The sequence below is a fragment of the Ostrinia furnacalis genome, unplaced genomic scaffold (assembly GCF_004193835.3).
Source record: "Ostrinia furnacalis isolate ACB-3 unplaced genomic scaffold, ASM419383v2 OfSCF3663, whole genome shotgun sequence".
Taxonomy (NCBI): Eukaryota; Metazoa; Arthropoda; class Insecta; order Lepidoptera; family Crambidae; genus Ostrinia; species Ostrinia furnacalis.
In genome coordinates this window covers 290,122-300,710 of record NW_021133902.1, presented here as the reverse complement: position 1 = coordinate 300,710, position 10,589 = coordinate 290,122, and the positions used below count along the sequence as shown (strand labels likewise).

Genomic DNA, 10,589 nt, shown 5'->3' with positions numbered 1-10,589 from the left:
TTTTCAGGAATGTTTTAATGGTTAGTTATGAGTATGTGAGTGGAATAATACTACGGAGGTTTATCATGGTTATGGTGTTAATATTATCATGTTTTCCTGAAAATTTTGAAAATTGTGTAGGTACCTGATTATCATTTTAAGTTTTACTATCAATAACTAACTAAATTTAAAAGCCTTTACAAAAACACGTTGTAAATGGAACTGTTATATTTTTCGATATTAAAGATACATCTCATGTATTGGTATCCCTATACCATATTCAACCGTATATTCCTGTATCTCCTCACAACCGAGAAGTGTTTGCCGGCAAGCCGCGCCGCTCGCGCCATCCAGCGCAAGCGCTGCACCGGGTTGCATCTCGTAGGCTTGATCGTCTCCATTGGGAACTCATTCGGGAACCACTCTCTGAAAAGAGATCGATCTTGTTTGATCAATAATTTCTGTTAACTTGTGAAGTACCTTTTGTCAAACGAGCCGATATTTGTGCATCATGCTTACTTTTACGTTTAGTCAGTTCAGTTTTTCGATATCACCTCAGAATTGAGTAATGCAGAGGAGTGATGTACAGAGAACTGCTGCTTTTACTGTGATGGGATGGTACAGAAGTTTAATATTTTTTTCTACCGAATTCGTGACTTACCTGTCATAATTCTTGCTAGGCAAATCTATGTCACCGTAAAGCTTCAGTTCAATCATTGTGCTCTTTTTCATACTAACGCGCGAGGTTCGTGACACCGATCTGAAAACAGTAAGCTTTATTAAATTGTGTTAGGGGCCTTCTTATTTTGTATATGCCTGCCTCATAATCAATCCCTAATTTTTAAGCGTTAAAGCGTGTGTTATGTGAATGTGTTACCATAGGGGTCACTTAAGAATTAGGGATTGATGGTGAAAACAGGCATTGGTCAAGTAGACTTCGGTTTGTCATTTCGAAAAACGTTTTCTTCTACCATGACTACTTACTAGACATCCATATCCACAGGGTAAAAAGTAGGTTAAAGTAGGCAATAGTTCACTGAACTTTCAGTTAGTGATTATTATTAAGAACCAATAATACTTATAGTAGAGCTGATACATTTTAGTTAAGTAAACGATCATATTTTTTCCTGTAAAGATATTATGTAGGTACTTACTTCCCACGCATGCTGGCAGACGAAGTAGAACTAGTAGTGGTCATTTTTATTTCTCTCAGCATGGTATCGAACCGAGATCTCGGCATTCCCAGGATACCCAGGGATATCCCGTTCTTCTCAAATAGCCGCTCATCCATCGATAGTCTTTCATCTATGTAGCGAAGTCGGAAAGTTAAACTGCACGGAAAAAATATTTTTATTACACGTCCAGAAATCACGCGGCTCTATAAAATTACAAAATCATCTGGTAAGCGTACGTATTGATTTTAATCATTTTAAAGTCGTTCTATTTTCACTTACGTTGGTATTTTTATTGTTCCAAGACCCAACATTCTGAAATCGATTGGCCGATGACAAAGAGTCTCATTCATCAAAGGTGACAGCATATTCAATTTTTGCTTTTCATTCACGCAGTGTCCGAGCAATACAAAACGCTCGTAGGAGGACATTTTAGCTATGTAATTAGTCTTCAGTTTATGTTCGGTCATATTGAATATTTGCGACTTGAACATTCTATTTGTTTCTAGCTCTGTAGTAAAAAAAATAAAAGGTTAATTACTTTCTATTAGGTTTTAAGAGGTAAGGTAAAAAAAATCTTACCTATTTGATTAAATGATTGCCGTCCAAGAGCCAACCACGTTATTTGCATACAAATACGCAATATAGATTCAAAAATCAATGCGTCCTTCTTTGACAATGATCGCATTTTTTTGTTTGGGCCCATGTGATGAAATTTTTTATAGTCCGCTCCACCTAAAATTATTTATAACATCTTAGGGTAAAGGACTCTACACACACCATGGTTGACACGATCCAGTGCACAGAATTTAAGATAGTACTTATTGTCGAATTTTAATTTAGATATTTGCTTATACCTAAGACCATAGTGCAGTATTCTTTAGCAACGAGTAATCGCAAGTCCTCCAAGTTGTCCCTTAATTCCAGTTCCACCTCATAGCTTTTGTTAGTTCTGACTTTCGTCTCAAGTTCCAATACCCGCTTTGCCATTTCATCAGCAATCTAATAATACAAATAGAAATTGCAATCTAATAATATCTCCTATTTATAATTATCACTCCAAACAATGACCTATCCGAAACATCACAAACAAATCAGAGCTACAATTTCTCACAATACACAAAAATAGACAGATCAAAAATAAAAATAGGTAGGTTGGTTATATGAATCATCGCTTTGTCTCATGTCGTAGATTTTTAATACAATAAAATAATATTACCTGTAAATAGTATTGAAAATAGAAGATTAAGGCTCTGATGAATCGGTCCGTTGTCGAGAGATGCATAATATTTACTACGGTTGGAGTTAATATAGAGCTCGGAGCCGTATACAGCACCAAGTCTTTTATATCCTAAAATACACAGTAATTTGTTAGGTATGGGATAGGATCCGTTAACTATTTAAATAATGCTGTAATAGATGTAAGGCATTTACCTGCAGCATTATTACATCATCATCACCCTCTGGCCGTCTTTGGAAACGTTTTCGGAATCTTTGCTGAAGACGAATTTACCAAGAATATCATGAGTATTCGTGAATTAACGAAATGTTGGATACCTGTTAGTTAATTGATAATAATTTCATTTACCTGTTCCATTAAGTCTATATCATCTTTGAATTCTATAGGGCCAAAGATCGCAGGCGTTGTTGGAGCAAAATCGTCCTCCGGGACAGCTACATCACTGTAATTAATAAGAAAAAGGAAAATAATATGCTTAACCTTATATTCGTATACTTTGCTTCCCTAGCTTATTAGGGAAATTATTATTAAAACATTAGGGTATTTCGGATTAACTGTAGCAATGTAACAGATCTATTATTCTTTGTATAGGCAGGTACCATGGGCAAGTACCTTCTAAATTCAAGTTGCTTTTTATTTTCATCCCACACCCAATGTCCATCCTCGTAGAGACCCCCCAAGTCTTCTTCCTCGTCATCGATTCCAAACATTTTCCCAAAATGATTATAAAAAGCAAGATATTAATATAAGTAAATAAAGGTGTCTTCCAAAATAAATTACTAGAAAATAAAACGTTTAAAAAATGACGAAAATATAAATAATGCCACTGTCACATTGCCTGAAGTGTGATGTCTTCTTTTAATTGTCACCGATATTAATATTTTATCTTTGATGTAATATGAAGGTTTTTCTAAGTTATAGTACTTATCCATGGTATTATGCTACAAGGCTAAAAATTAAGCTACAGTTCTTGTGACCTTTATTTGAGTTTGTACGTGTAGGTACATTCACATTTCATTCATCTTCAGAGCTTAAATTAATGACAATTAAGGATATTAGGTATTATAAAACTTCGAATCACATAAACAAAATGCCTACGTTTTACTACGTTTAATATTAGCACAGAATAACAATAATATTAGTCCCATTTAGTTCGTCGAGTACCATTTTCACGGCCCCCGCGCTCGCGGCACATCTGTTAGGTAGGTACTATCGCTTGTTCGCAATGGAATATTATGAGGTTTTAGCAATCACAAGTTTGATAAGTATTACCAGTATTACAGTCTGTCTAGTGGTACATGGTAGTCTTTGATTATAATTTAAGTAGTTTATTATCTAAAATATCTTCAGTCACGGCTGAGCGCGCGGCTTTGAAAACGCTTGCTGGAGCGTGTGCCTGCTCGGCCAATGAGCCGCTCACGGGCTCACACTCGCTCGATGTCCTGGAAACTCGGGCAAGGGCGAGCAAGCAGTACCTACGAGGGCGGCACTGAAAATTTCGGGAATCAAGGAAGTGAAACAACATTACTATTTAAAAATGTATTTATTGCTTTTTAAAGTATTCTCCGCGAAATTTGACACATTTTTCCATACACGAAACCAATCATTGAAGCAACCATTGCATTCGGAAGTTTGGGTCTCCAAAATGGCCGTTTTGTAGGCTTCCACAGCTTCTTCAGGTGATGAAAATCTCTGACCACGCAATTTATTCTTTATTTTAGGGAAAGTATAGAAATCATTAGGGCTTAGGTCGGGGCTGTACGGCGGATGGACTTATAATTCTATGTTTTCTTGCTCTAAAAACTCTTTTGTTCAGTGCGCGGTGTGAGAACTCGCATTGTCGTGATGGAGGATGATGCGGCGGTTGCAGTTCTCTTTACGGAGTTCAGAAACGACCTGTGGCAAACAAATGCTAGCATACTAATCTGCATTAACCGTTCTTTGTCCCCCAAGAGGAATAGTCGCAACATGGCCGGTTTTGGAGACAAACGTGGCCACCATTTTTTTTGCAACACTCCGTGAACGAACAATTTTTGTTGGCTTTAATTCATTTTCGAACACCCAAACTCGTGACTGGTTTTTTGTTTCGGGTTCGTACGCGTATATCCATGATTCGTCACCTGATACGATGTTGTATACAGCATTTGAGGATCCTGCATGTAATCTCCCGAGAGTTCTGACGCACCAAGTAACGCGAGCCGCTTTTTGCTCTTCACAGAGCGAATGCGGTATCCATCGGGAAAACAACTTTTTTACACCTAATTGTTCATGCAAGATTATTTGTATTTGACTCATGCCAATGTCTAAAGTTGCCTGAATTTCGCGGTATATCACATGTCGATCTTCTTCAATCAGCTTACGCACAGCATCAACGTTTTCTTAGGTGACTGCAGTTTTTGGACGACCTTGACGGGGATCATCACTGAGCTTGACACGTCCACATTGAAATTCAGGAAACCAGCGATAAATTGTGGTTTTGGATAGGGCTTCATTACCAAATGCAGAAATCATCCGGTCAACTCACTGTTTTTGTGTTAAACCACTTCAAAAGTCATAATAAATCATCGCTCTTGAATTTTCTCGAGTCAATTCCATTTTCTCAACGACTAAACAAGTTTGACAAGACCTTGTGATACGACCGAGAATCTTTTTTTAAATAAATAAATGGTATCTGATTTTTAAAACCCTGGAGTTTGCAATTAAATAGATTTTAATATGACTGGAACAGTGGAAATATTCCATTCCCGATACTTTTAGTGCAGCCCTCGTACTTCGTATTTGGTATTACACCATTATTAGTACAAAATGATGATTTTAAATTTAAAGAGACCGATATGAACATTACATTACTTAGAATATATCTTACAATAGATCTTAATTTATATTTTCTGGTGAGGTAAAAATAAGGAAATAATAAAACAGATTAGTTACTTATACACATTTTGATTTGGAGGATTAGTTATTCAGGAGCTTCTAATTGATTGATGAGTTGGTATCTACAGCGATTATAAGAGCGAAATACAAAAAATATACACGGCACTAAAACAAAACGGATAACGTAAATCTGTCGTTCTAAAACCCGCTATAAATTATCACAAAGCTGCAATGGTGCAAAAATTTATTTAAAAAAACAACGGCATACAGTTGGTTTAGATTGAACTATAATATTTCATCATTGGCAATAAAGCTGCCCGCTACAACGCCTATACAATTTATCACTTGAGCGGTTCGTTCGTCCGGAGCGAACAGTTAGTAGCCGAATAGCCTGTCGATACCAGTAGCACGATCAATCGAGTGTTTAACGTTTCTGCTATTCAAGGCGTGCTCGATGACCTTGCGCTAATTTAAAGGCACGAGACGCTCGCATCACTATGATTACTGCATTCGTGTAAACACTCCGCTAGCGAGCGCATGTAGAGTTCTTACTGATATGTCAGTGGCGGCATTTCCCGTTAAAAAGGAATATGAGAACGTGCCGGGTCTCAAACGTGATGTTCAAAAGATTCGAGAATGGTTGACCACACAGTCGCATCTACCGCATATGTATATCACAGGTAAGAAATAATAATTCTCATACCTACTCTTGTTGTTATCAAACCAGTGCAACATTTTATTGGAAGTATAATATGTATACTTGGATACCTGGATCTCAGTAATTTTATGATAACTAAGCTTAATATTTAATTATCAAATACTAATCTCATTGCAGACTTAGATATAATATTTGCATACAACTATTGTGATGGCGACATTGAGTCCACAAAGCGGGTGATTGACCTCAATTATACTCTTAGGACCTTGTTAAGTTTTTATTCCAATAGAAATGTAGATAACTCTGTAGAAAGGGCTCTAAACACATGGTAAGTGAAAATTTGCTGTGAAATACGATTTATTAACTTATTTCGTGGAAAATTAATTTATTTTGTAACACAGTTTTTACTCTCCATTTCAGGTTAATAACCCCTTTAATTAAACCGACTTTGAAAGGATACCGAGCTATCTATTGTTATTTATTGGACCCAGATATAAAAAATTTCGTCTACAAAGACGCTGTCAGGTAAAAATGATTGTTATTTACTCGTAAAAACCTCTTAAATTGATAATTACGAGTTACTAACCTAATATTTAAGATAACGTCGTTTCACTGCTTATCTATAGAAGTTATTTGAATAAGTATTAATATAGAATTGAAATACTTACATACCTGAGTAAATACAAATAAAGTATTCGGAATAACATACGCTTTTATTTAGGACTTTTGTAATGCTAATGGATCTGTGGCAATATGAGGAAGGGACACTACCGGAGATAGCAGTGATAGTGGATATGGACAGAGTGACTCTTAGTCATATATCGGCAATCGACGTGGCCGTAGCGCAGCAGTTTTTTTATTACCTACAGGTAGGTAAAAGTTAACCTTCCTGATGATATCAAATTTTGAACTCGAAGTCAAATACCTGAAAAATTATAGAGCTCAAGACTGAAACTTAATAAACCATCAGACAATCCACTTTACACTGGAAGGAAGTCGAATCTTAACTTTGAACTTTCTATTTTCTTCTGATACGGGTCAAATTACAGTTTAACTTTCTTAAATGACAGAAATAGAGCTTCCAAAATGCATTTTACGTGAGACTTTTAAATACCACCTAAATGTATATTTCAGGAAGCAATGTTCATTCGTCTTAAGGAGTTTCACTTCATTAACGCGCCGAAGTTCGTGGACAAAATGCTTTCCATGGTCAAACCGGTCTTGACTGAGAAAATGCTGGACCGACTGAAGGTCCATGCGGTTGGTTCTGACACTCTGGAACAGCATATGCCTCGATCTGCGCTGCCAAGGGAAGGGGGAGGAGAATACAAAGACGTAAAAACATTGCGAGGTGAGCATACACAATAATAAATAATACAGGTTATTTTAAGAGATTAAAGACACATAATATGATTCATAAATGATGGCTGAAGTTGTCACTAATTACAAAAAAATGGTTAACTAATGATTCACTATACCTAAACAAAAACATGCTAATTGTATGCAAATTGGTATTTTTAGATGAAATATGGAATAAACTCAAAGCCAACACACAGTTCTTCCAAGAAGAGTCTCTGAAAAGAGTCAACGAGTCGAAAAGGCCGACCGGCCCTCACACGATTAGCACATTCTTCCCGAGTATCGACGGGTCCTTCAAGAATCTTACTATTGACTAGGTTTCTTTTATCAATTCCCTCGTCATTTAATGGCGTTTTTAAAATGAAGTTTATGTTAAGTGTTCAGGAATATTTGCAGTCTGTAAAATATTCTTATAAGTATAATAATTATTACGGTGTGATGATATGTAGTTATGTTAGTGTTAAGCAGTATTTGTTTACTCAGATGTGTTAGTTAAGGTATGTAAATTTTGATTATTATTCAACGAAATGTAGAGTACCTAATGTACCATAATGGGTATCTTTATTTTAGTAAAATAACTGTACCTAACCTAATTTAATTTAATAAACTTTATTGAGTTTAGTCAAAGTTATACATAGACATTCCAAATGTTTAATATTATTATTATCAAAGTTAGTACAAACAGCAACTTGTTATTATCTTATTCTAGAGATATCTGAAGATCAAGAGTAATTAATATTACGAGGAGAGTCTTAATAGCAGTGATAGGAACAAAGTAAGTGCTCTTAGCAGTAGGAGTCAAGTTTTGGCAGCAATTGCTTTGCTGCTCCAGATTCTGGATAAATGTAAATTAATTTAAACATATTTATGTATACTTTAAAAAAATCTTGTGTCCAAAAATAAATTGATAAATAAATAGTGTCATGCCATTTATTTTTTACTTATTTTTCAGAGGTTGGTAAACTTATAAAGTTGAAAACTGGGGCTTCGTCCGAGCTTTGGTGTAATTATGGACGAAAAATAGTCTATATCACATGATATTTGGCAATACAGTTTTAAATTGGACCAGTTGCAGCATAATAATGTGATGTAGATAAAATCCAAAAACTTCTTCGTGTTACCAATTTAGTTTCCTAAATTCCGAGTCCTAACAACGAGGAATCGTCCCGCGTCCCGGATAGCGTTCGTTCCACTCAATCAACGGTCCAGCTATTCTTGCCCAAATTAGATAACATCCCCGGGAAAATATAAAATGTTACGGTGCGTGCAATTTTTGATTAGCCGACAAAACGGCTCGCGACGAGATTAATTCGACATTCAAAAGGTCATTTGTCACAGATGGTTGAATAAATGGGAAGTTGTTGATCTTAGACCTATTTTGGGCTTAAGGTCTGTACCTTCGCGATACGCCAGTGTTAAACAGCGACCAGTAAAAATGTAGATCCGTTACTTAATAACAGCTACCTTCAATTAATAGGTAAGTCAGGTTTTATCGACAGCAGATTAGGGTTTGTAACAAAGACTATCGAAGATTTTGGTTTTGGATCCGCACCGGTAGGTAACGATGATTGTTTGAGCCACTCATGGACTAGAGCTTTAATTTATTTAATCATGAAACACTCGCTGTCCACAAGTAATTTAATCATGAGCAAGTTGAAAGGAATTTGTTTTTTAATTTTTCAATTGATTTTTGAATTTTTAAGTGAACCGAGATTCCAGGACGCAAAGTTGATATTAAAATATTTCGTAGATAGAATATAGAATTAACCGAGTGCGAGCAACACCGGCGTGTGACAATGCGCCGACAGCGTCGATTCGCTGACACAGAGGAAATTGCTTCTTTGCGTTTCCGCCGCAACTCCGATTTTCATTTTTATACATATTTATTTATAGGATGGGAATGTAAATATTTTAATCTACGATTTATATTGTGACGATAGAGTCGTGTCTTCTTCACACTCTATTATGTAAAATTAAGCTATCGTTTTCTACATACTTATTAACCTACTCTTAGATTGACTTTATGAATATGCTATATGCTATATTAATTTTACCATAAATATAAAATAACTTTTGAAGATTTCATATTGAAAAAAAAAACAGGAATTCTTATAATTATGATCACTTCCTTGTTGCTATCTGTCTGTTTGTTATGGACAGTTTAAAACTTTTTTTTGTATTTTATGTGATAGGAGGCAAACGAGCAGACGGAATCCACGATAAATATTCTAGATTGAACTCTAGGTAGGTAATTATACTGCATCATATTTTCATCTCTATTTGTCAACAAAGCGTTTATAAAATATCATTTGACGGACACCACATTAAATGCAATTGCAAAACGCACCCGCCACCGTGTTAGTATTATATTGAGTGTGTTCGGCTTCTGGGAATAGTTTCAAAATGTCTCTCACAGCATTGTATTGATACAATGATTTCATCGACAATGGCGTAATGGCCGAAAATAAAATACTAAAGCAGCACTGCAATCGGGTCACCATTGTCCCTAAATACAGTACAAAAGAAAACCGAATTTAGCGAATGTTGCATTCAGTTGCAGATAAGAAGTGGGGCGATTTGCACTAATCTGTGCTAAAGATTTTGCAGGCAGGTGTTTAATAGAAACCGGGGGTCTATGATGTGGCTAGGCAGGCTTTTAATTTACGTTATGTGCTCCTAATTTCATTGGGAAGATCCATATAAAAAGTATAAATTAAATGATGATGATCAGACAGGATAGGGTGGGAAGTTTCGGAGTATATCTTCTATAAACAAACTTATTAATATAGAAACTTCATTACCTACTCTATAATATTATTACAGTCTCCTGAATATAAGCTTCAAGCACGGCTTGGGAGTTGGGAGGCTTAAGCAAGCGGAGGTCATTTGGCTACGGTCAGTTGGCCTCATCCAGTTTATATTAATGTGGGAACACACTCCATACATAATGATGTCTTTGGGGGTCCCTTTGTCTTTTACCTAGAGCATACATCATAAGGTTAATTAATTTCTCATTTACGTATAATAAACTTGATAAACAAAACCAGGAAATAACTGGTTAAATCTTCTAATAATAAGCATTTTAATCTACCAAACTTTTATCCGAGAATAACTGCTGATATAACTGGCTCAATGTACCAGTTTCAGTTCGGTTTCAGTATGGGTCATACCTATGTCAAAACTGACGATTTATTCTGAGATTAATATTTACTCTTGTTTGGTCGAATCCACCCTGAGTTGCTTTTATTAAAAGGTTAAAACTCCATACTACATATTATACGTAAGAGTTCAGGCCCACCTAGGTGTT

At 35.8% G+C, this 10,589-nt stretch overlaps 2 protein-coding genes across 4 annotated transcripts; one reads left to right on the top strand and one right to left on the bottom strand.

The window, feature by feature from the left end:
- Positions 1-209: 209 nt before the first annotated feature.
- On the bottom strand, positions 210-3,163 carry LOC114358097 (protein phosphatase 1 regulatory subunit 36-like). 3 transcript variants are annotated; one of them, XM_028311973.1, is made up of 10 exons: positions 3,004-3,163; positions 2,740-2,833; positions 2,586-2,648; positions 2,371-2,502; positions 2,009-2,153; positions 1,734-1,886; positions 1,434-1,662; positions 1,134-1,310; positions 641-739; positions 210-405 (listed from the first exon to the last, which is right to left on the bottom strand). In XM_028311973.1, the coding sequence occupies exons 1-10, from the start codon at positions 3,099-3,101 to the stop codon at positions 249-251; spliced, it is 1,347 nt and encodes a 448-aa protein (XP_028167774.1). In that variant the 5' UTR covers positions 3,102-3,163; the 3' UTR covers positions 210-248. The 3 variants fall into 3 exon arrangements, with proteins under 3 accessions (XP_028167774.1, XP_028167775.1, XP_028167776.1); XM_028311974.1 differs by lacking the exon at positions 2,586-2,648; XM_028311975.1 differs by lacking the exon at positions 210-405 and having other exon boundaries at positions 647-753.
- A 2,505-nt stretch (positions 3,164-5,668) lies between these two features.
- LOC114358099 (alpha-tocopherol transfer protein-like) lies at positions 5,669-8,008 on the top strand. The gene is made up of 6 exons (XM_028311976.1): positions 5,669-5,945; positions 6,101-6,251; positions 6,344-6,448; positions 6,645-6,792; positions 7,058-7,274; positions 7,445-8,008. Exons 1-6 carry the CDS (start codon positions 5,822-5,824, stop codon positions 7,597-7,599), a joined length of 900 nt encoding a protein of 299 aa, XP_028167777.1. The 5' UTR covers positions 5,669-5,821; the 3' UTR covers positions 7,600-8,008.
- Positions 8,009-10,589: the final 2,581 nt, after the last annotated feature.

What these genes read in the sequence shown, in the direction of transcription:
- LOC114358097 (XM_028311973.1), bottom strand. Translation starts at nt 3,101, where the DNA reads ATGTTTGGAATCGATGACGAGGAAGAAGACTTGGGGGGTCTCTACGAG. An exon ending in ATTTTCAATACTATTTACAG is followed by an intron (nt 2,154 to 2,370) that starts GTAATATTATTT and finishes TTGTATTATTAG; the next exon opens with ATTGCTGATGAAATGGCAAA. An exon ending in TCTGCCAGCATGCGTGGGAA is followed by an intron (nt 740 to 1,133) that starts GTAAGTACCTAC and finishes TACTGTTTTCAG; the next exon opens with ATCGGTGTCACGAACCTCGC.
- LOC114358099 (XM_028311976.1), top strand. Translation starts at nt 5,822, where the DNA reads ATGTCAGTGGCGGCATTTCCCGTTAAAAAGGAATATGAGAACGTGCCG. An exon ending in ACCGCATATGTATATCACAG is followed by an intron (nt 5,946 to 6,100) that starts GTAAGAAATAAT and finishes ATCTCATTGCAG; the next exon opens with ACTTAGATATAATATTTGCA. An exon ending in AGACGTAAAAACATTGCGAG is followed by an intron (nt 7,275 to 7,444) that starts GTGAGCATACAC and finishes TGGTATTTTTAG; the next exon opens with ATGAAATATGGAATAAACTC.